The following is a 25,261-nucleotide window of genomic DNA, read 5'->3' as shown; positions in this document are numbered from 1 at the left end:
TCGCACTCCCCGTGTAACACGGTGTTGTCGCACTCCCCGTGTAACGCTGTGTTGTCACACTCCCCGTGTAACGCTGCGTGGTCGCACTCCCCGTGTAACGCTGCGTGGTCGCACTCCCCGTGTAACGCTGCGTGGTCGCACTCCCCGTGTAACACTGCGTGGTCGCACTCCCCGTGTAACGCTGTGTTGTCTCACTCCCCGTCTAACATGGTGTTGTTGCGCTCCCTGTGCAACGCTGCGTTGTCTCGCTCCCCGTCTAACACGGTGTTGTCGCACACCCCGTGTAACGCTGCGTGGTCGCACTCCCCGTGTCACGCTGCGTGGTCGCACTCCCCGTGTCACGCTGCGTGGTCGCACTCCCCGTGTCACGCTGCGTGGTCGCACTCCCCGTGTCACGCTGCGTGGTCGCACTCCCCGTGTCACGCTGCGTGGTCGCACTCCCCGTGTCACGCTGCGTGGTCGCACTCCCCGTGTAACGCTGCGTGGTCGCACTCCCCGTGTAACGCTGTGTTGTCGCGCTCCCCGTGTAACGCTACGTTGTCTCCCTCCCCGTCTAACACGGTGTTGTCGCACTACCCGTGTAACGCTGCGTGGTCGCACTCCCCGTGTAACACGGTGTTGTCGCACTCCCCGTGTAACACGGTGTTGTCGCACTCCCCGTGTAACGCTGCGTGGTCGCTATCCCCGTGTAACGCTGCGTGGTCGCACTCCCCGTGTAACGCCGCGTGGTCGCTATCCCCGTGTAACGCAGCGTGGTCGCACTCCCCGTGTAACGCTGCGTGGTCGCACTCCCCGTGTAACACGGTGTTGTCGCACTCCCCGTGTAACACGGTGTTGTCGCACTCCCCGTGTAACAAAGTGGTATCTCACACCGTGTAAAACTGTGTTGTCGTACTCCCCGTGTAACACTGTGTTACAACGTCTCATCCGAAAGACACCACCTCCGACAGTGCAGCGCTCCCTCAGTACTGGCACCGGGCGTGTCAGCTTGGATTACGTGCTCAAGCCTCTGGAGTGGGGACTTGAACTCACCATCTTCTGACTCAGGGATGAGAATGCTGGCATTGCAGCCACGGCATGCCACAACATCGACCATACACAGACCATGCTTTAAGACACTTGCGACGTTGCAACCATTTCGCAAAGGTTTACATTTAGCGACAGAGACCGTTACCTGCTCCGCATGCCCTTGGTCACTCCAGTTGATGCAGTAAATGTAGTAGACAAAAGCAAAATTCAAGGTCCTGCAACGGGAGGTTTGCATCTGTACCACTTCTCCTGGCCTCAGGGAACGGGCCGGGGCTGCGAGAGTTGTTCCAGAATCTTCCTTGGCCCTCCGCAGAATGGCTGCGGAGATGGCGGAGGACTCCAGGTTGAGGTCGGAGGTCACGGGGCTCACCACCACGTCGGTCTGCAGGGGGGAAGGGTCAAAGCGGAACAGCGTCAGGAAGGGGTCCGGAGAATGTCAGCAGACCTGACAGAACCAGCAGCATAGACTCGGAGCTCCCCAACTCCCGGTGGGAAACTGGGATTATCATACAAGCCATGAGCTAGACACTGTCCTTTCACCCCCTGGGACCTGGGGTCAAATCCAGCCCTAGACAGAGGGGATGAAGGTCTCCTCTCTCTCTGATGGGGGAGTCTTGGTGGGGCAGTGGGTCAGACACTGGCCTTTCACCCTTTGGTATGAGCCATCCAAATACTTCTCCATTCTCCAACACCCACCCTATCCAGGACCCCTCTCCCACAGTTCAGGATCCCTTCTCCAGTCCTCCCACACTCCGGGACACCTGTCCCACTCTTTCCCGATCACAGGAATTTCCCTGAGCCCCAGACTCCCCTCTCACTACAACCCTGAGACTCCTCTCTCACACCTTCCTGACCGCAGGACCCACCACCCCCACCCTCACTCTCTCCAGACTGCAGGACTCATCCCCAATCATGAGGTTTGGGCGATAGCAGCTCGTCCGCCCGATTATTATGCACCGCCCGATTTTCGTTTGTCGATTGACTTCGATGGCAATGAAAATCAGGCGGTGTGTAAAAGCCACGCCTGTTCTGACCCACCACCCATTTTGCGCCACCACCCGAGACGAATTCCGCTCCAATAGATTCAGTACAATTACCATCTCGTCTTCGATGCAGCCCATTGCTATCTCCGTCTCCATGGGTGGCGGGCTGAGGCCGGCGTCGATGATCCAGGCCTCGGAGCTGGCTCTTTGGAAGGCACGCACCACCGGCTCCCGAGCATCCACCAGGAGGATGCGGCTCAGCGAAGCCCGGGGGCCCAGCCCAAGCTCCTGGCAGAAGGCCCGCACGGCCGAGATGACGCAGCCCGCTGCCAGCGCAACGGGAACTCTGCGGCGGAGGCCCGGGCAGATCAGGGCGATGGACCGGGCCCCCCGACTCTCCGCCTGCTCCAGAGACGAGGCCACGGCGCTCTTCAGCCCCTCGGCGACACGGCCGCTCTCTCCCCAGCTCCACTCGGGCACGGCAGCGGTCTCCATCTTCCCATGCGTCCTGACAAAATCGCTGCCGTCGTTCTCCAACCACCTGTCAGCCACGTCGACAATCATGTCCACATCCTGCGCGGTGACGTCGCCCTTGACCACCAGCAGCTGGACTCCGCCGGGCAGCAGGAAGTGGCAGCGGACTTCCATCATGGCGCGGGCATGGCCCATCCTCTCCTCCTCCTCCTCCCACCGGACTATCAGGCACTCGCAAGCTCTGCCCACCACCTCGACCTGCTCTTGCCCTTGGCCGCTCCCCATGTACTCAGCCCCCCCAGGCTCCCTTAAGAGGAAGGTTTGGGAGACCAGGGAGTTCAGCCTGGCCACCAGGGCCTCTTTGGCCTTGTCCACCTCCTTCCTCCGGCCTCTCAAGGCGACCACCGGAGTTGGCCACTGATGGAGGACCTCGATGTATCTCCCCAAATCTCTCAGGCCCATGACCTCCAGAAATCGGTCGAAAGAGCGGGCCAGCTCAGGCCGGGGGAGGGGCAGCGTCTCCTCCGCTTGGGCGTGCTCTGCCAAGAAGCGCCCGATGGAGCGGGCAGCCTCCTGGACCTCCTCCCTGAAGCCGGCCAGTGTCAGGCGGGTCACTCCGCCGTGGGAGGCGGTCTCCACGCTGACTCTGCCCGGCGCCCGGTGGGAGGCCACCATCCCCCCCCACTCCGCCTCCGTCAGGTGGCGCCTGGTCGAGCCGGGCACCTCCAGGGCCTCCAGGCTGACCAGGCGGCAGAGGATGGACTCGGCCTCGGACAGCTGGTCGCCATGGAGACCGTGGAGGGTGACGACGCTGGCGCCAGCCCTCCCGCCCGTCTCCAGGGCTACAGCCACCCCGCGCGCAAAGAAGTGTTGTAGGGCAAACCCCTGGGGGTCCAGGGTGCCGAGGAAGGCAGACTCAGGCTGCGAGAGGTGGACGAGGGGCCGGGCCAGCAGCCGGTCCGTGCAGCAGTGCAGTGCCTCCTCGGCCTGGCAGACCTCCCGGTGGGGCCCGCTCAGGGTGAGAGCAGGGCGGGACGGGTCGAGCTCCACCCGCACGCCAGAGCACGCCTCCCTCACCTGTTCCTCGAAGAGCCCCCGCACCACCAGGTACTTGGCCAGACTTGGCAGCTCCCGGGTCCTCCGCGTCGCCCTCCGATCCAGAGCCAGGGTCGCCATCTCCCTGGCCGCCCTCTCCACCTGGTGGGCCGGCCCCACCGCCACCTGGCCCCTCCCCCCCCGCCAGCGGTAAAGCGCCACTGAGTCCGGCACTACCTCCCGCAGCCAGGGGCCCTCCTCCTCCTGGCTGACCCGGTACTTGGCCCGCAACGCGCCAAATGCCTGCTCCGCCCTAGCCTTCCAGCTGCCGAAGCTCTTGGTCGAGGTTGGGAGGAGGTAGACTTGCCCCGAGCCGCTGCAGATCCCCAAATGGCAGTCAGATTTCAGGAGCTCTGCCCGGAGCTGGCTATGGGCCTCCCCGTGGTCTTCCAGGTACTTGATGAAGAAGGGATCCTCCGGCAAGCACAGAATGCTTTGTCCTGCGAATGACCGAGTAATTGTTAGAAGATCGGTTCTTATTTACGATTTGCTCCTCAATCAGTAAGGTTCTTAAACGTTGAGGTCAGCTGCCACAGATTTATTAACTTCAGCTCATCCAAAGACTCTGCTGCCCGTACCCTAACTTGCACCAAATCCTGTTCACCCATCACCCCGTGCTCGCTGACCTACATTGGCTCCTGGTCCGGCAACACCTCCATTTTAAAATTCTGATCCTTGTTTTCAAATCCCTCCATGGCCCTCGCCCCGCCCTATCTCTGCAACCTCCTCCAGCCCTACAACCCTCCGAGAATCTCCAATTCTGGCCTCTTGCGCATCCCCGATTTGAATCGTTCTACCATAGGCGGCCGTGCCTTCAGCTACCTAGGCCCCAAGCTCTGGAATTCCCTCCCTCAACCTCTCTGCCTCTCTCTCCTCCTTTAAGATGCTCCGTAAAACCTCCCTCTGTGACCAAGCTTTTGGTCACCTGTCTAATATCTCCTGTGACTCGATGTCAAACATTGTCTGATTTACGCTCCTTTGAAGCGCCTTAGGGACGTTTTACTACGTAAAAGGTGCTATATAAATGCAAGTTGCCGTTGTTGTTGCACACAGTACTTAAACATACACTTAAAAGCCAGTACTTGCTGGTTTGGTTGGGAATTGAAATGTGTTACAGTTCTGAATTAGATTTCTAGATAGATTTCTAGACACAAAAGGCATCAAGGGGTATGGGGAGAGAGCGGGAATATGGTAATGAGATAGAGGATCAGCCATGATCATATTGAATGGTGGAGCAGGCTCGAAGGGCTGAATGGCCTACTCCTGCTCCTACTTTCTATGTTTCTATGTTCTTAGGCCTTTTCAAATCCAAACATACATTACAAACTGCCAGTTTTTATACGTTCTCCCTCTAGGCGACAATCCACACAATTCGACATTGCATAACTATATAAAAGGTAAAATAAGGAGAATTTAATTGATTTGGCCCTTATCCATAACTTTAGATTTCCTGACTTAAGCTCTTTTTCCGGTGGGCTATCCAGATCGGTATACCTCCCTTGCTTTGTTAGCTTATCGATAGTTTCGCTCTTGCTGCACATCCTTGCTACTCTACCAAGTGAAACCTTTAATTGTAAGTCTGTCTCTTGTTTCTGTATCATTCGTACCAATTAAACAGGATGATGTGTGCCCAGATGTTTTCCTTTGCAGAACTAAATTTTTTCCCACACTGTTATCAAATGATTCAATCGTACGTTTTTAATTAAACCTCGTTACTTCATCCTGAAACTGACCAATGCTGCAGGGTCAGCCCTGGGACTGTGTGATGGGACAGTGTAGAGGGAGCTTTACTCTGTATCTAACCCATGCTGTACCTGCCCTGGGAGTGTTTGATGGGACAGTGTAGAGGGAGCTTTACTCTGTATCTAACCCGTGCTGTACCTGCCCTGGGAGTGTGTGACGAGACAGTGTAGAGGGAGCTTTACTCTGTATCTAACCCGTGCTGTACCTGCCCTGGGAGTGTGTGACGGGACAGTGTAGAGGGAGCTTCACTCTGTATCTAACCCGTGCTGTACCTGCCCTGGGTGTGTTTCGTGGGATAGTGTAGAGGGAGCTTTACTCTGTATCTAACCAGTGTTGTACCTGCCCTGGGAGTGTTTGATGGGACAGTGTAGAGGGAGCTTTACTCTGTATCTAACCCTGTACCTGCCCTGGGAGTGTTTGATGGGACAGTGTAGAGGGAGCTTCACTCTGTATCTAACCCGTGCTGTACCTGCCCTGGGGGTGTTTGATGGGACAGTGTAGAGGGAGCTTTACTCTGTATCTAACCCTGTACCTGTCCCGGGAGTGTTTGATGGGACAGTGTAGAGGGAGCTTTACTCTGTATCTAACCCGTGCTGTACCTGCTCTGGGTGTGTTTCGTGGGATAGTGTAGCGGGAGCTTTACTCTGTATCTAACCAGTGTTGTACCTGCCCTGGGAGTGTTTGATGAGACAGTGTAGAGGGAGCGTTACTCTGTATCTAACCCTGTACCTGCCCTGGGAGTGTTTGATGGGACAGTGTAGAGGGAGCTTTACTCTGTATCTAACCTGTGCTGTACCTGTCCTGGGAGTGTTTGATGGGAGAGTGTAGAGGGAGCTTTACTCTGTATCTAACCCGTGCTGTACCTGCCCTGGGAGTGTTTGATGGGACAGTGTAGAGGGAGCTTTACTCTGTATCTAACCCTGTACCTGTCCCGGGAGTGTTTGATGGGACAGTGTAGAGGGAGCTTTACTCTGTATCTAACCCGTGCTGTACCTGCTCTGGGTGTGTTTCGTGGGATAGTGTAGCGGGAGCTTTACTCTGTATCTAACCAGTGTTGTACCTGCCCTGGGAGTGTTTGATGAGACAGTGTAGAGGGAGCGTTACTCTGTATCTAACCCTGTACCTGCCCTGGGAGTGTTTGATGGGACAGTGTAGAGGGAGCTTTACTCTGTATCTAACCTGTGCTGTACCTGTCCTGGGAGTGTTTGATGGGAGAGTGTAGAGGGAGCTTTACTCTGTATCTAACCCGTGCTGTACCTGCCCTGGGAGTGTTTGATGGGACAGTGTAGAGGGAGCTTTACTCTGTATCTAACCAGTGCTGTACCTGTCCTGGGAGTGTCTGATGGGACAGTGGAGAGGGAGCTTTACTCTGTATCTAACCAGTGCTGTACCTGCCCTGGGAGTGTCTGATGGGACAGTGTAGAGGGAGCTTTACTCTGTATCTAACCAGTGCTGTACCTGCCCTGGGAGTGTTTGATGGGACAGTGTAGAGGGAGCTTTACTGTGTATTTAAGCTGTGTTGTACCTGCCCTGGGAGTGTTGGATTCTCTCATTGGGTACCTGAAATACCAACGTTCTACAATCCAAAATTGAAAAATATGAATGATAAAAGAAATATCTTACTGAGGAAGTGTTCAAATGTCTCTCGCAGCACCTGGTATAAGAGAGCAGAAAAAACACGCATCAGATTAAGGCAGACACGATCACGGTGAAATTGAATTCTGATTTATAACCTCAAAATCTAATACCTGCCATCAGAGTTTGGGGATTTCACTGTTCTGGATGAAGGAGCTCTTATTAAATTTGTGATGGGACCGTGGGATCAGAGGTGGAAGCCCAGAAATTATAGAATGAGTCGGACAAAATATGTGAATGTTGGCCTTTATCTCAAGAGGGCTGGAATACAAAGGGGTGGAAGTTATGTTACAGCTGTACAGAGCTCCACTCAGAACCCATCTGGAGATACTGCGTTCAGTTCTGGGCACCGCACCTCAGGAAGGATATACTGGCCTTGGATGGGGTGCAGTGCAGATTTACCAGAATGATACCAGGGCTAAAAGGGTTAAATTACGAGGACAGGTGGCATAGGCTCGGCTTGTATTCCCTCAAGTATAGAAGATTAAGGGGTGATCTGATTGAGATGTTTAAGATTAAAGGTTTGATAGGTAGATAGAGAGAAGTTATTTCCTCCAATGGGAGAGTCCACAAGGGGGCATAACCTTAAAATTAGAGCCAGGCTGTTCAGGGATGGAAGGAACCAGCTCTTCTCACAAAGGGGAGTGGAAATCTGAAACTGTCTCCTCCAAAAAGCTGTTGAGGTTGGGGGTCAATTGAAAATTTCAAAACTGAGATTGGTAGATTTTTATTCGGCGAAGGTATTAAGGGTTATGGAACCAAAGCGTGTAGGTGGAGTCAGAATACATATCAGCCATGATCTAATTGAATGGCGGAACAGGCTCGAGAGACTGAATGACCTCCTCCTTTTCCGATGAGTGGTTAGGACCTTGGGAGATGGAGTTTAATGCAATGTAAAGAGCTCCACATAGGAGCAGGAACAGGCCCATTCATAGGAACATAGGAGCAGGAGGCCATTTAGCCCCTCGAGGCTGTTCCACCATTCAATGAGATCATGGCTGATCTGCGATCCAACTTAGCCCCATATCCCTTAATACTTTTGGTTAACAAAAATCGATCAATCTCAGATTTAAAAGTAACAATCGAGCTCGCATCAACTGCCGTTTGTGGGAGAGAGTTCGAAACTTCGACCACCCTTTGAGTGTAGAAGTGTTTCCTAACTTCACTCCTGAAAGTCCTGGCTCTAGTTTTCAGGCTGTGTCCCCTAGTCCTAGACTCTCTGGCCAGCAGAAATAGTTTCTCTCTATCTACCCTATCAGTTCCCCTTAATATCTTGAAAACTTCAATCAAATCACCCCTTAATCTTCTAAATTCCAGGGAATACAACCCTAGTTTGTGTAATCTCTCCTCGTAATTTAACCCTTGGAGTCCAGGTATCTACGCTGCACTCCCTCCAAGGCCAATATATCCTTCCTGAGGTGCGGTGCCCAGAACTGAACGCAGTATCTCCAGACGGGGTCTAACCAGGGCTTTGTATAGCTGTAGCATAACTTCTACCCCCCTCCCTTGTATTCTGGTCCTCTAGATATAACGGCCAGCGTTCCATTAGCCTTTTTGATTATTTTCTGTACCTGTCCATGACATTTTAATGATCCAAGCACATGGACCCCTAAGTCTCTTTGGACCTCCATTGTTTCGAACTTTTCACCATTTAGAAAGTACTCTGATCTATTCTATTTAGGTCCAAAGTGGATGACCTCACATTTGCCTACATTGAAATCCATTTGCCACAGTTTTGCCCATTTACATTTACAGAGGGTTGATGTGGAGATTGCGGTGGATGTTGTGTATGTGGACTTTCAAAAGGCATTTGATAAAGTACCACGTAATAGACTTATTAGCAAAATTAAAGCCCATGGGATTAAAGGGACAGTGGCAGCGTGGATACAAAATTGGCTAAGGGGCAGAAAGCAGAGAGTAATGGTGAACGGTTGTTTTTCAGACTGGAGGAAAGTATACAATAGTGTCCCCCAGGGGTCAGTATTAGGACCATTGCTCTTTTTGATACATATTAATGACCTGGAATTGGTATAATTTCAAAGTTTTCAGATGACATGAAACTTGGAAATGTGGTAAACAATGTGGAGGATAGTAACAGACTTCAGGAGGACATCTTTTTTTATTCGTTCATGGGATGTGGGCATCGCTGACAAGGCCAGCATTTATTGCCCATCCCTAATTGCACTTGAGAAGGTGGTGGTGAGCCGCCTTCTTGAACCACTGCAGTCCGTGTGGTGAAGGTTCTCCCACAGTGCTGTTAGGAAGGGAGTTCCAGGATTTTGACCCAGCGATGATGAAGGAACGGCGATATATTTCCAAGTCGGGATAGTGTGTGACTTGGAGGGGAACGTGCAGGTGGTGTTGTTCCCATGTACCTGCTGCTCTTGTCCTTCTAGGTGGTAGAGGTCGCGGGTTTGAGAGGTGCTGTCGAGGAAGCCTTGGCGAGTTGCTGCAGTGCATCCTGTGGATTCTACACACTGCAGCCACTGTGCACCGGTGGTGAAGGGAGTGAATGTTTAGGGTGGTGGATGGGGTGCCAATCAAGCGGGCTGCTTTGACCTGGATGGTGTCGAGCTTCTTGAGTGTTGTTGGAGATGCACTCATCCAGGCAAGTGGAGAGTATTCCATCACACTTCTGACTTGTGCCTTGTAGATGGTGGAAAGGCTTTGGGGAGTCAGGAGATGAGTTACTCGCCGCAGAATACCCAGCTTCTGGCCTGCTCTTGTAGCCACAGTATTTATATGGCTGGTCCAGTTAAGTTTCTGGACAATGGTGACCCCAAGGATGTTGATGGTGGGGGATTTGGTGATGCTAATGCCGTTGACTGTCAAGGGGAGGTGGTTAGACTCTCTCTTGTTGGAGATGGTCATTGCCTGGCACTTATCTGGCACGAATGTTACTTGCCACTTATCGGCCCAAGCCTGGATGTTGTCCAGGTCTTGCTGCATGTGGGCACAGACTGCTTCATTATCTGAGGGGTTGCGAACGGAATTGAACACACTGTGCAATCATCAGCGAACATCACCATTTCTGACCTTATGATGGAGGGAAGGTCATTGATGAAGCAGCTGAAGGTGTTTGGGCCAAGGACACTGCCCTGAGGAACTCCTGCAGTAATGTCCTGGGGCTGAGATGATTGGCCTCCAACAACCACTGCCATCTTCCTTTGTGCTAGGTATGACTCCAGGCACTGGAGAGTTTTCCCCGATTCCCATTGACTTCAATTTTACTAGGGCTCCTTGGTGCCGCACTTGGTCAAATGCTGCCTTGATGTCAAGGGCAGTCATTCTCACCTCACCTCTGGAATTCAGCTCTTTTGTCCATGTTTGGACCAAGGCTGTAATGAGGTCTGGAGCCGAGTGGTCCTGGCGGAACCCAAACTGAGCATTGGTGAGTAAGTGCCGCTTGACAGCACTGTCGACGACAACTTCCATCGCTTTGCTGATGATTGAGAGTAGATAAATGGGGCGGTAATTGGCCGGATTGGATTTGTCCTGCTTTTTGTGGACAGGACATACCTGGGCAATTTTCCACATTGTCGAGTAGATGCCAGTGTTGTAGCTGTACTGAAACAGTCTGGCTTGAGGCATGGCGAGTTCTGGAGCACAAGTCTTCAACACCAAAACTGGGATGTTGTCAGGGCCCATAGCCTTTGTTGTATCCAGTACACTCAGCCGTTTCTTGATATCACGTGGAGTGAATCAAATTGGCTGAAGACTGGCTTCTGTGATGGTGGGGATATTGGGAGGAGGCCGAGATGGATCATCCACTCGGCACTTCTGGCTGAAGATGGTTGCAAAAGCTTCAGCCTTGTCTTTTGCACTCACGTGCTGGACTCTGCCATCATTGAGGATAAATGTAAGGAATCTTACAACACCAGGTTATAGTCCAACAATTTTATTTTAAAATCACAAGCTTTCGGAGATTATCCCCTTCGTCAGGTGAATGAGTGGAAGGTTCTCAAATCGCATATCTTATATTAGGCTGGGACAGCATCACACCAATCAAAAGGTGTCGTTGTTGTTCAAACAGGCCAGTCACCGAGAACAGCACATCCCAGTACACTGGATATACATTGTGTCAATTACACAGACAGAAAGAAAGAGACCCAAATGGCAGAGAGAGAGAGAATATTAAAACACATAACTTTTTTTTTCCCTTTTTGCTGGTGGGGTTACGTGTAGCATGACATGAACCCAAGATCCCGGTTGAGGCCGTCCTCATGGGTGCGGAACTTGGCTATCAACTTCTGCTTGACGATTTTGCGTTGTCGTGTGTCTCGAAGGCCGCCTTGGAGAACGCTGACCCGAAGAGTGGTGGCCAACACACCCGGACGTCCTATTGTATCAGGCAACGGAACCCTGTGTGAGAACCTTTCTGGATACGTCGAGGGCATCCTGAAACCCATCGTACAGGGAACCCCCAGCTTCTGTCACGACACTACAGACTTCCTACAAAAACTCAGCACCCACGGACCAGTTGAACCAGGAACACTTCTCACCACGATGGACGTCTCGGCACTCTACACCAGTATCCCCCACGATGACGGCATCGCTGCAACAGCCTCAGTACTCAACACCAACAACAGCCAATCTCCAGACGCCATCCTACAACTCATCCGCTTCATCCTGGATCACAATGTCTTCACCTTCGATAACCAGTTCTTTACCCAAACACACGGAACAGCCGTGGGGACTAAATTCGCACCCCAATACGCCAACATTTTCATGCACAAGTTCGAGCACGACTTCTTCACTGCACAGGATCTCCAACCAACGCTATACACCAGATACATCGACGACATTTTCTTCCTATGGACCCACAGCGAAGAATCACTGAAGAGACTACACGATAACATCAACAAGTTCCATCCCACCATCAAACTCACCATGGACTACTCCTCAGAATCGGTTTCTTTCTTGGACACACAAATCTCCATCAAAGACGGGCACCTCAGCACCTCACTCTACCGCAAGCCCACGGACAACCTCACGATGCTCCACTTTTCCAGCTTCCACCCCAACCACGTCAAAGAGGCCATCCCCTATGGACAGGCCCTACGAACACACAGGATCTGCTCAGATGAGGAGGAACGCGATGGACACCTACAGACGCTGAAAGACGCCCTCGTAAGAACGGGATATGACGCTCAACTTGTCGATCGACAGTTCCGACGGGCCACAGCGAAGAATCGCATAGACCTCCTCAGAAGACAAACACGGGACGCAACCAACAGAGTACCCTTCGTCGTCCAGTACTTCCCCGGAGCGGAGAAACTACACCATGTTCTCCGCAGCCTTCAACATGTCATCGATGACGACGAACACCTCGCTAAGGCCATCCCCACGCCTCCACTACTCGCCTTCAAACAGCCACCCAACCTCAAACAGACCATCGTTCGCAGCAAATTACCCAGCTTTCAGGAGAACAGCGTCCACAACACCACACAACCCTGCCACGGCAACCTCTGCAAGACATGTCAGATCATCAACACGGATACCACCATCACACGAGAGGACACCACCCACCAGATACATGGTTCATACTCCTGTGACTCGGCCAACGTTGTCCACCTCATACATTGCAGGAAAGGATGCCCCGGAGCATGGTACATTGGCGAGACCGTGCAGACACTGCGACAATGGATGAACGGACAGGAGGGTTCCCTCCCAGTCGGGGAACACTTTAGCAGTCAAGGACATTCAGCCACTGATCTTCGGGTCAGCGTTCTCCAAGGCGGCCTTCGAGACACACGACAACGCAAAATCATCGAGCAGAAGTTGATAGCCAAGTTCCGCACCCATGAGGACGGCCTCAACCGGGATCTTGGGTTCATGTCACGCTACACGTAACCCCACCAGCAAAAAGGGAAAAAAAAAGTTATGTGTTTTAATATTCTCTCTCTCTCTCTCTTTCTCTGCCATTTGGGTCTCTTTCTTTCTGTCAGTGTAATTGACACAATGTATATCCAGTGTACTGGGACGTGCTGTTCTCCGTGACTGGCCTGTTTGAACAACAACGACACCTTTTGATTGGTGTGATGCTGTCCCAGCCTAATATAAGATATGTGATTTGAGAACCTTCCACTCATTCACCTGACGAAGGGGATAATCTCCGAAAGCTTGTGATTTTAAAATAAAATTGTTGGACTATAACCTGGTGTTGTAAGATTCCTTACATTTGTCCACCCCAGTCCATCACCGGCATCTCCACATCATCATTGAGGATGGGGTTGTTTTTGGAGCCTCCTCCTCCCGTTAGTTGTTTAATTGTCCACCGCTATTCACGACTGGATGTAGCAGGACTGCAGAGCTTTGATCTGATCCGTTGGTTGTGGAATCGCTTAGCTCTGTCCATAGCATGTTGCTTCCGCTGTTTAACATGCATGTAATCCTGTGTTGTAGCTTCACCAGGTTGGCACCTCATTTTTAGGCACGCCTGGTGCTGCTCCTAGCATGCTCTTCTGCACTCCTCATTGAACCAGGGATGATCCCCTGGCTTGTTGGTAATGGTAGAGTGAGGAATATGCTGGGCCATGAGGTTACAGATTGTGCTGGAATACAATTCTGCTGCTGCTGATGGCCCACAGCGCCACAGTTCTGAGCTGCTAGATTTGTTCTTAATCTATCCCATTTAGCACAGTACTGCCACACAACATGTTGGATGGTATCCTCAGTGTGAAGGCAGGACTTCGTCTCCACAAGGACTGTGCGGTGGTCAAAGCTACTAATACTGTCATGGACAGATGCATCTGCAACAGGTAGACTGGTGAGGACAAGGTCAAGTATGTTTTTCCCTCGTGTTGGTTCGCTCACCACCCGCCGCAGGCCCAGTCTGGCAGCTATGTCCTTCAGGACTTGGCCAGCTCGGACAGTAGTGGTGCTACCGAGCCACTCTTGGTGATGGACATTGAAGTCCCCCACCCAGAGTACATTCTGGGCCCTTGCTACCCTCAGTGCTTCCTCCAAGTGGTGCTCAACATGGAGGAGGACATACATAGACTGGTGAAATGGCAGATGAAATTTAATGCAGAGAAGTGTGAAGTGATTCATTTTGGTAGGAAGAATAAGGAGAGGCAATATAAACTAAATGGTACAATTTTAAAGGGTGTGCAGGAACAGAGAGACCTGGGGGTGCCACGGGTTAGTCAGAGTAGGAATGACAGGATAGCTAAGATGAATACGTGGCTTGAGAGATGGTGCAAGAGGGAGGGATTCAAATTCCTGGGCCATTGGAACCGGTTCTGGGGGAGGTGGGACCAGTACAAATTGGACGGTCTGCATCTGGGCAGGACTGGAACCAATGTCCTAGGGGGAGTGTTTGCCAGTGCTGTTGGGGAGGGTTTAAACTAATGTGGCAGGGGGATGAGAACCGATGCAGGAAGTCAGTGGGAAATAAAGTGGTGACAGAAACAAAAGGCAGTAAGGGAGAGTGTACAGAACATGACCGGACAGATGGTCTGAGAAAGCAGGGCAAAGACCAAGGGAAGTCTAGATTAAACTGCATTTATTTCAATGCAAGAAGTCTGATGGGCAAGGCAGATGAACTCAGGGCATGGATGGGTACATGGGACTGGGATGTTATAGCTATTACTGAAACATGGCTAAGGGAGGGGCAGGACTGGCAGCTCAATGTTCCAGGGTACAGATGCTATAGGAAAGATAGAGCAGGAGGTAAGAGAGGAGGGGGAGTTGCGTTCTTGATTAGGGAGAACATCACGGCAGTAGTGAGAGGGGATATATCCGAGGGTTCGCCCACTGAGTCTATATGGGTAGAACTGAAAAATAAGAAGGGAGAGATCACTTTGATAGGATTGTACTACAGACCCCCAAATAGTCAACGGGAAATTGAGGAGCAAATATGTAAGGAGATTACAGACAGCTGCAAGAAAAATAGGGTGGTAATAGTAGGGGACTTTAACTTTCCCAACATTGACTGGGACAGCCATAGCATTAGGGGCTTGGATGGAGAGAAATTTGTTGAGTGTATTCAGGAGGAATTTCTCATTCAGTATGTGGATGGCCCGACTAGAGAGGGGGCAAAACTTGACCTCCTCTTGGGAAATAAGGAAGGGCAGGTGACAGAAGTGTTAGTGAGGGATCACTTTGGGACCAGTGATCATAATTCCATTAGTTTTAAGATAGCTATGGAGAAGGATAGGTCTGGCCCAAAAGTTAAAATTCTAAATTGGGGAAAGGCCAATTTTGATGGTATTAGACAGGAACTTTCAGAAGTTGATTGGGAGAGTCTGTTGGCAGGCAAAGGGACGTCTGGTAAGTGGGAGGCTTTCAAAAGTGTGTTAACCAGGGTTCAGGGTAAGCACATTCCTTATAAAGTGAAGGGCAAGGCTGGTAGAAGTAGGGAACCTTGGATGACTCGGGAGATTGAGGCACTAGTCAAAAATAAGAAGGAGGCATATGACATGCATAGGCAGCTGGGATCAAGTGGATCCCTTGAAGAGTATAGAGATTGCCGGAGTAGAGTTAAGAGAGAAATCAGGAGGGCAAAAAGGGGATATGAGATTGCTTTGGCAGATCAGGCAAAGGTGAATCCAAAGAGCTTCTACAAATACATAAAGGGCAAAAGGGTAACTAGGGAGAGAGTAGGGCCTCTTAAGGATCAACAAGGTCATCTATGTGCGGAACCACAAGAGATGGGTGAGATCCTGAATGAATATTTCACATCGGTATTTACGGTTGAGAAAGGCATGGATGTTAGGGAACTTGGGGAAATAAATAGTGATGTCTTGAGGAGTGTACATATTACAGAGAGGGAGGTGCTGGAAGTCTTAACGCGCATCAAGGTAGATAAATCTCCGGGACCTGATGAAATGTATCCCAGGACGTTATGGGAGGTTAGGGAGGAAATTGCGGGTCCCCTAGCAGAGATATTTGAATCATCCACCGCTACAGGTGAGGTGCCTGAAGATTGGAGGGTAGCAAATGTTGTGCCTTTGTTTAAGAAGGGCGGCAGGGAAAAGCCTGGGAACTACAGACCAGTGAGCCTGACATCTGTAGTGGGTAAGTTGTTAGAGGGTATTCTGAGGGACAGGATCTACAGGCATTTGGAGAGGCAGGGACTAATTAGGAACAGTCAGCATGGTTTTGTGAGAGGAAAATCATGTCTCACGAATTTGATTGAGTTTTTTGAAGGGGTAACCAAGAAGATAGATGAGGGCTGTGCAGTAGACGTGGTCTACATGGACTTCAGCAAAGCATTTGACAAGGTACCGCATGGTAGGTTGTTACATAAGGTTAAATCTCATGGGATCCAAGGTGAGGTAGCCAATTGGATACAAAATTGGCTTGACGACAGAAGACAGAGGGTGGTTGTAGAGGGTTGTTTTTCAAACTGGATGCCTGTGTCCAGCGGTGTGCCTCAGGGATCGGTGCTGGGTCCGCTGTTATTTGTTATTTATATTAATGATTTGGATGAGAATTTAGGAGGCATGGTTAGTAAGTTTGCAGATGACACCAAGATTGGTGGCATTGTGGACAGTGAAGAAGGTTATCTAGGATTGCAACGGGATCTTGATAAATTGGGCCAGTGGGCCGATGAATGGCAGATGGAGTTTAGATAAATGTGAGGTGATGCATTTTGGTAGATCGAATCGGGCCAGGACCTACTCCGTTAATGGTAGGGCGTTGGGGAGAGTTATAGAACAAAGAGATCTGGGAGTACAGATTCATAGCTCCTTGAAAGTGGAGTCACAGGTGGATAGGGTGGTGAAGAAGGCATTCAGCATGCTTGGTTTCATTGGTCAGAACATTGAATGCAGGAGTTGGGATGTCTTGTTGAAGTTGTACAGGGCATTGGTGAGGCCACACTTGGAGTACTGTGTACAGTTCTGGTCACCCTATTATAGAAAGGATATTATTAAACTAGAAAGAGTGCAGAAAAGATTTACTAGGATGCTACCGGGACTTGATGGTTTGACTTACAGGGAGAGGTTAGACAGACTGGGACTTTTTTCCCTGGAGAGTAGGAGGTTAAGGGGTGATCTTATAGAAGTCTATAAAATAATGAGGGGCATAGATAAGGTTGATAGTCAAAATCTTTTCCCAAAGGTAGGGGAGTCTATAACGAGGGGGCATAGATTTAAGGTGAGAGGGGAGAGATACAAAAGGGTCCAGAGGGGCAATTTTTTCACTCAAAGGGTGGTGAGTGTCTGGAACGAGCTGCCAGAGGCAGTAGTAGAGGCGGGTACAATTTTGTCTTTTAAAAAGCATTTGGACAGTTACATGGGTAAGATGGGTATAGAGGGATATGGGCCAAGTGCAGGCAATTGGGACTAGCTTAGTGGTATAAACTGGGCGACATGGACATGTTGGGCCGAAGGGCCTGTTTCCATGTTGTAACTTCTATGATTCTATGATTCTATGATTCTACACAAATCTTTGAAGGTGGCAGGACAAGTTGAGAAGGCTGTTAAAAAAAAGCACATGGTATCCTAGGCTTTATTAATAGAGGTATAGAGTACAAAAGCACGGAAGTTATGCTAAATCTTTATAAAACACTGGTTAGGACTCAGCTGGAGTACTGTGTTTAATTCTGGGCACCACACTTTAAGAAGGATGTCAGGATTTACTAGAATGGTGCCAGGGATGAGGGACTTAAATTATGTGGAGAGACTGGAGAAGCTGGGATTATTCTCCTTAGAACAGAGAAGGTTAAGGGGAGATTTGATAGAGATGTTCAAAATCATGAAGGGTTTTGATAGAGTAAATAAGGAGAAACTGTTTCCAGTGGCAGAAGGGTCGGTAACCAGAGGACACAGATTTAAGGTGATCGGCAAAGAGCCAGAGGGGGAGATGAGAAACATTTTTTTATGCAGCGAGTTGTTATGATCTGGAATGCACAGCCTGAAAGGGCGGTGGAAGCAGATTTGATAGTAACTTTCAAAAGGGAATTGGATAAATACTTGAAGGGAAAACATTTACAGGGCTATGGGGAAGAGCAGGGGAATGGGACTAATTGGATAGCTCTTTCAAAGAGCTGGCAGAGGCACGATGGGCCGAATGGCCTCCTCCTGTGCTGCACCTACTGTGATACTATGATAACGGGTCGGCCATTTAGGACCGACATGAGGAAATATTTTTTCAGAGGCTGGTGAATCTTTGGAATTCTCTATCCCAGAGGGCTGTGGATGCTCAGTCGTCGAATATATTCAAGACTGAGATCGATAGATTTTTCTGAGGGAATCAAAGTATGGGGATAGGGCGGGAAAGCAGAGTTGAGGTCGAAGATCGGCCATGATCTTATTGAATGGCTTGAGGGACCGTATTGCCTACTCCTGCTCCTGTTTCTTATTTTCTTATGTTCTCAACTCCATTTACCCGGCTTTGCTCCATATCCCTCGATACCCTTACCCGACAAAAATCTATCGAACTCGGTCTTGAACGTTTCAACTGATCCACGGCCTTGTGGGGGGGGAGACAGTTCCAAATTTCTACTTTGCTTTGTGTGAATAGGTTTGTCCTGATGTCCCTCATAAATGGCCCTAGCTCTAAGGAAGGAAAAATGAGTAACACGTGGATAGTGATGAAATAGCCAAGGATGGAGTTCGAATCTAAGTAGATCGGAAACTCAACATCGTGAAAGAATGAACTTCCATTTCTACAGCGCCGTTCATGTCCTCAGGACGTCCCAAAGCGCTTTACAGCCAATGAAATACTTTTTTGAAGTATAGTCACTGTTGTAATGTAGGGAATGGCGGCAGCCAAATTGCACACAGCAAGATCCCACAAACAGAAAATGAGATAACTTTTTTTGTTGAGGGATAAATATTGGCGCCAGGATACACCAGGAGAGAACTCTCCCCTGCTCTTCTTCCAGTAGCGACCGTGGGATCTTTTACGTCCTGAGAGGGGCAGATGGGGCTCAGTTTAAAGTCTCAACCGAAAGGCGGCACCTCCGACAGTACAGCAGTAGAGACTTGAGCCCGTAATCCAAGGTCAACACTCCCCGGTTGCCAGTACTGAGTGAGTGCTGCACTGTCAGAGTGCCATCTTTCGAATGAGACGTTAAACCCGAGGTCTTGCCTGGCCCTGTCAGGTGTGATGTAAAAGATCCCACGGCCACTATTGGAAGAAGAGCAGGGGGGAGTTCTCCCTGGTGCCCCGGGGCCAATATTTATCCCTCAACCAACATCACAATATCAGATTATCTGGTCATTTATCTCATTTGCTGCTGTGGGAGCTTGCCATGCACAAATTGGCTGCTGCGTTTCCTACATTACAACAGTGACTGCACTTCAAAAAAAAGTATTTAATTGGCTGTGAAGCGCTCTGGGACGTCCTGAGGTCGTGAAAGGTGCTGTATTAATGCAAGTTCTTTCTTTCTTCTTTCAGTATTGGCACCGGGGAGTGTCGGCCTGCATTATGGGGCTCGTATCTCCGGAGTGGGGGCTTGAACCCATGACCTTCTGACTCGGAGGCGAGGGTGAATATCAACTGAGCCACGGCTGACACTCCAGACAACAAATCTCTCCCACCACCTCCACCTCCACTTACCGCATGGGACGAGGAATGTGGGACCTGTAGAACCAGCCGCATGGTCTTGATCCAACTCCATGGCCTCTGGTCTTCGAACCGGGAGATTTCTTCCACCGCCGTCTCCACCACCTCGGTCCTGGTGAACCCCAGACGGCAGAGGTCGGAGACCGGGAAGGCGATGGAGGTGAGAGCCGCTCCATGACACATCTCCAGGCTCCGCCACAACAGGCTCCGCAGGGTCTGAAAACAGGCGCACAAAAGGGGGAAAAAGCCGTCAGTAAACAGGGAGCTCCCTTGTCGCCGTGCTAACGCTGAATAAAGCAGCCAATCAAAGGGCGGAGGAGGATGTCGACCCCAAGTTCTTAGTCGGGGGATGTCAACCACACATTCTTTCGGGACAGAACCGATGTGTTCTTCTACCCGGAGATACCTGGCAGGAGGGTGTGTGTCACACACCAGATGGAGTGAGTGTTGATGGGCTTTCAGTCATTTCTTTCAATATGTTCGTATGGACTTTCCTCTGATATTCGCGTCTGTGGGTGTGACCTCTTGTGTATGTTTATGTGCATCCTTTGTGTATATTAGTGTTCTTGTGTGTCTATATATACATATGTTTGTGTGTGTACATCTGTGTCCTTATATATGTGTGCGCGTGTTCTTGTCTGTGCATATCTGCATCATCAAGCGTGTGTTTGTGCCCATTTCTATGTGTATGTGTGTGTCCTTGTTTGTAAGTATGTGACCTCATGTGTATGTGTGCTTGTTTATGTATTTGTGTATGTGTATATCTGTCCTTGCATGTGTGCATCTGCATATGCATCTATGTGCGTATCTGTGCAGGCGTGTCTACTGTGTGTGTATGCGTCTGCGCGTGTGTCTGTGTGCGTGTATATGTGTGTGCATGTGTATATGTCCGTGTGTGTCTGTGTGCATACGTGCTAACCCTTTGCCCTCCCTGGGCTAGCAACTGAGGCCAATTTTCGCACCCTCACCTGCAATGGGCTAACACAGCCTGGAGATTGAGCCTAGTATCTCCCAGGTTTGTACAGTCCAGTAGCATGTCGGGTAGTTTGATTCACCCACTATTCCATCATGGGGGGGAGGGGGGGACTTCTACCTCTGTGCCTCTCTCTCTCTCACACACACACACACACACACCGGGATTACCTTGATTTTCTGCTCTTTGGAGACGGCCCTTTCCTCCCACATGGTGAAATACACAAACTCGTGCTCCAGGTCGGTGTGGTACTTGCTTGGAACCACCACCATCTCTCCGCTGCAGAACGTGCGGTCCTTAGCGACGAACTCAAAGAGGGATTCCAAGGCCTCGCGCCCCTTGTGGAGAAGGGCCCGGGACGATGCAGTAGAGGACAGGCCTTTGCCCAGTATGATGGGACTCACGATAACATCTGTCTGTGTACACGGGGGGAGAAAAAACTCAGTAAAATTACATCGAATTTTACAACACACTTAAACAGAACCACTTGGCCCAACTACGCTGGTGTTTATGCTCCACACCAGCCTCCTCCCTCCCTACTTCATCTCACCCTATCAGCATATCCTTCTATTCCTTTCTCCCTCTCTTATCAAGCTTCCCCTTAAATGCATCTATACTATCCACCTCAACCACTCCATGTGCTAGTGAGTTCTGCATTCTAACCACTCTCTGGGTAAAGAAGTTTCTCCTGAATTCCCTATTGGATTTATTAGTGACTATCTTATATTTATGACCCCCTAGTTTTGGACTCCCCCGCAAGTGGAAACATCTTCTCGACGTCTACTCTATCAAACCCTGTCATAATTTTAAAGAACTCTATCAGGTCACCCCTCAGCCTTCTCTTATCTAAAGAAAAGGGCCCCAGCCTGTTCAATCGTTCCTGATAGTTGTACCCTCTCAGTTCTGGTATCATTCTTTTTTGCACCTTCTCCAGTGCCTCTATATCCTTTTCATAATATGGAGACCAGAACTGTGCACAGTGGCCTAAGTGTACTAAGAGAGCCATATATCCAAGTTTGCTGATGACTCAAAGATTGGTGATGTGGAGATGCCGGTGATGGACTGGGGTTGACAATTGTAAACAATTTTACAACACCAAGTTATAGTCCAACAATTTTATTTTAAAATTCACAAGCTTTCGGAGGCTTCCTCCTTCCTCAGGTGAATGTCAAAGATTGGTGGCATAGTAAGTAGTGTAGACGGGTGCATAAAATTACAAACAGACATTGATAGATTAAGTGAGTGGGCAAAACTGTGGCAGATGGATTTCAATGCAGTTGAGTGTGAGATCATACATTTTGGAACAAAAAAGGATAGATCTAAGAATGTTTTAAATGTTGAAATGCTGGGAACAGTGGAGGTCCAAAAAGCTTATGGGGTCCATGTACACAGATCACTAAAATGTAGTGGTCAGGTACAAAAAGTAATCAGAAAGACTAATGGAATTTTAGCCTTTCTATCCAGAGAGCTAGAATATAAAGGGGAGGAAGTTTTGCCAAAGCTGTACAAAGCCCGAGTTAGAACACATCTGGAGCACTGGGTTCAGTTCTGGGCACCGCACCTTAGGAAGGATATACTGGCCTTGGAAGGAGCGCAGCGCAGATTCACCAGAATGTTACCAGGGCTCCAAGGGTTAAATTATGAGGCCAGATTACATAAACTAGGCTCATATTCCCTGGAATTATAGAAGGTTAAAGGGTGATTTGATCGAAGATTTTAGGATTTTGAAAGGAATCGACAGATTTCTGCTAGCCGAGGGTATTATGGGATATGGACCCAAGGCGGGTGGAGTTAGGATACAGATCAACCATGATCTCACTGAATGGCGGAACAGGCTTGAGGGGTTGAGTGGCCTCCTCCTGTTCCTGTGATATGGAGACGAGAACTGTGCACAGTGCTCCAAGTGTGATATGGGGACGAGAACTGTACACAGTGCTCCAAGTGTGATATGGAGACCAGAACTGTGCACAGTGCTCCAAGTGTGATATGGAGACCAGAACTGTGCACAGTGCTCCAAGTGTGATATGGAGACCAGAACTGTACACAGTGCTCCAAGTGTGATATGGAGACCAGAACTGTACACAGTGCTCCAAGTGTGATATGGAGACCAGAACTGTGCACAGTGCTCCAAGTGTGATATGGAGACCAGGACTGTGCACAGTGCTCCAAGTGTGATATGGAGACCAGGACTGTGCACAGTGCTCCAAGTGTGATATGGAGACCAGAACTGTACACAGTGCTCCCAAATATGGTCTAACAAAAATCTAAGAGCTTGTGTGTTCTGTTTACCAATAGAACATGAACCTTCACTCCTCCCACTCTGTGTTCTGTCCTTTGTCTCTCACCCAAAACTCATCTGCATTTATTTACCTCTTCAATTTTTTTGGTTGATTTAGGTATTAGATACTTTCCGTTACATTCCAGTACCAGCATCAAACACTCCCAGGACAGGTACAGCACATCACAACTGTAGAAGGACTTTTACTATGTAACTAACAGGGACTGTTTGACGGACAGTGTGGAGGGACCTTTACTCTCTATCTGACCCCTGTCCCGGGGAGTGTTTGACGGACAGTGTGGAGGGACCTTTACTCTCTATCTGACCCCTGTCCCGGGGAGTGTTTGACGGACAGTGTGGAGGGACCTTTACTCTCTATCTGACCCCTGTCCCGGGGAGTGTTTGACGGACAGTGTGGAGGGACCTTTACTCTCTATCTGACCCCTGTCCCGGGGAGTGTTTGACGGACAGTGTGGAGGGACCTTTACTCTCTATCTGACCCCTGTCCCGGGGAGAGTTTGACGGACAGTGTGGAGGGACCTTTACTCTCTATCTGACCCCTGTCCCGGGGAGTGTTTGACGGACAGTGTGGAGGGACCTTTACTCTCTATCTGACCCCTGTCCCGGGGAGTGTTTGACGGACAGTGTGGAGGGACCTTTACTCTCTATCTGACCCCTGTCCCGGGGAGAGTTTGACGGACAGTGTGGAGGGACGTTTACTCTCTATCTGACCCCTGTCCCGGGGAGTGTTTGACGGACAGTGTGGAGGGACCTTTACTCTCTATCTGACCCCTGTCCCGGGGAGTGTTTGACGGACAGTGTGGAGGGACCTTTACTCTCTATCTGACCCCTGCCCCGGGGAGTGTTTGACGGACAGTGTGGAGGGACCTTTACACTCTATCTGACCCCTGTCCCGGGGAGTGTTTGACGGACAGTGTGGAGGGACCTTTACTCTCTATCTGACCCCTGTCCCGGGGAGTGTTTGACGGACAGTGTGGAGGGACCTTTACTCTCTATCTGACCCCTGTCCCGGGGAGAGTTTGACGGACAGTGTGGAGGGACGTTTACTCTCTATCTGACCCCTGTCCCGGGGAGTGTTTGACGGACAGTGTGGAGGGACCTTTACTCTCTATCTGACCCCTGTCCCGGGGAGTGTTTGACGGACAGTGTGGAGGGACCTTTACTCTCTATCTGACCCCTGCCCCGGGGAGTGTTTGACGGACAGTGTGGAGGGACCTTTACACTCTATCTGACCCCTGTCCCGGGGAGTGTTTGACGGACAGTGTGGAGGGACCTTTACTCTCTATCTGACCCCTGTCCCGGGGAGTGTTTGACGGACAGTGTGGAGGGACCTTTACTCTCTATCTGACCCCTGTCCCGGGGAGTGTTTGACGGACAGTGTGGAGGGACCTTTACTCTCTATCTGACCCCTGTCCCGGGGAGTGTTTGACGGACAGTGTGGAGGGACCTTTACTCTCTATCTGACCCCTGTCCCGGGGAGTGTTTGACGGGATCTCTCTCTCTCTCTCTCTCACCTTCACATCCTCAATGAACTCCGAGGTGAATTCCACGTCGGCCCCTCTCACCAGAGCGCCGGCGGTGGGCGAGGAGAAGGGCAGAGGCCTGGGGGCGAGTCGCAGCGTGAAACGGGCGGGACTCCACTGCCGGACGCAGGCCGCTTGGTAGAGGGCGACCTGGGCCTGGGCCTCGGCGCCCAGCAGGGCGACGACGATGTGCTTGACGGCCCCCTGGCCTCCCGCCAGCCCGGACGCCCTGACGGCCTCGACCACCGAGTCCGCGGCCAGGCCCGCCCATCCCGGCGAGCTGGAGCACCTCAGGGCGGCCGTGGCGAAGCCCCCAGCCTCGGCCCGCTGGAGGGAGGCCAGGACCCGCTGCCCGAAGGCCGAGGCCTCGACGGCCGCCGCCTCCGCCGCCTTCTGGGGCTCTCTGGAAAGTTCCGGAACGTGGCGGGTGACGTCACAGCGGGACCTCGCGCTCCAGCGGCCGGACGACTCCTCCCCTTTCTCCACGCGGCGGCTGACGTCACAAGGGGACCTCGCGCTCCAAGCGGCCGACTCCTCCCCTTTCTCCTCGCGGCGGTTGACGTCACAACGGGACCTCGCGCTCCAAGCGGACGACTCCTCCCCTTTCTCCTCGCGGCGGTTGACGTCACAACGGGACCTCGCGCTCCAAGCGGCCGACTCCTCCCCTTTCTCCTCGCGGCGGTTGACGTCACAAGGGGACCTCGCGCTCCAAGCGGACGACTCCTCCCACTTCTCCTCGCGGCGGCTGACGTCACAACAAGACCTCGCGCTCCAGCAGCCGGACGACGACTCCTCCCCTTTCTGCACGCGGCGGCCGACGTCACGACGGGACCTCGCGCTCCTCCGGCGGCAGCCGAGGCCGGGCGGCTCCTCCCCCTTCGGCGCCCGGCGGCCGACGTCACCGGGCGGCTCCTCCCCCTCCTCCCGGGGGCGGGACCTCGTGTCGTGGCCGCTGGAAGGTTCCAGATGGTGGCGGGTGACGTGGCAG

The 25,261-nt window shown here is 51.1% G+C and overlaps 1 protein-coding gene across 1 annotated transcript in view; it reads right to left on the bottom strand.

Annotated features, from left to right (window-relative positions):
* Window positions 1–25,261, bottom strand: part of LOC137308021 (protein mono-ADP-ribosyltransferase PARP14-like) — a 65,829-nt gene that overhangs the window by 20,813 nt on the left and 19,755 nt on the right. Inside the window, exons 5-11 of the mRNA XM_067976980.1 lie at window positions 24,265–25,225; window positions 20,622–20,867; window positions 19,473–19,694; window positions 6,948–6,978; window positions 2,127–4,021; window positions 998–1,411; window positions 615–842 (exon numbers count right to left, since the gene is read on the bottom strand). Coding sequence (XP_067833081.1) covers window positions 615–842; window positions 998–1,411; window positions 2,127–4,021; window positions 6,948–6,978; window positions 19,473–19,694; window positions 20,622–20,867; window positions 24,265–25,225 — 3,997 coding nt within the window. The remainder of the gene's footprint in view (window positions 1–614; window positions 843–997; window positions 1,412–2,126; window positions 4,022–6,947; window positions 6,979–19,472; window positions 19,695–20,621; window positions 20,868–24,264; window positions 25,226–25,261) is intronic.

This window comes from Heptranchias perlo, unplaced genomic scaffold, assembly GCF_035084215.1.
Source record: "Heptranchias perlo isolate sHepPer1 unplaced genomic scaffold, sHepPer1.hap1 HAP1_SCAFFOLD_118, whole genome shotgun sequence".
Lineage (NCBI taxonomy): Eukaryota > Metazoa > Chordata > Chondrichthyes > Hexanchiformes > Hexanchidae > Heptranchias > Heptranchias perlo.
The sequence above is the reverse complement of the archived record's forward strand: the minus strand, read 5'-3'. Positions and strand labels throughout refer to the sequence as shown.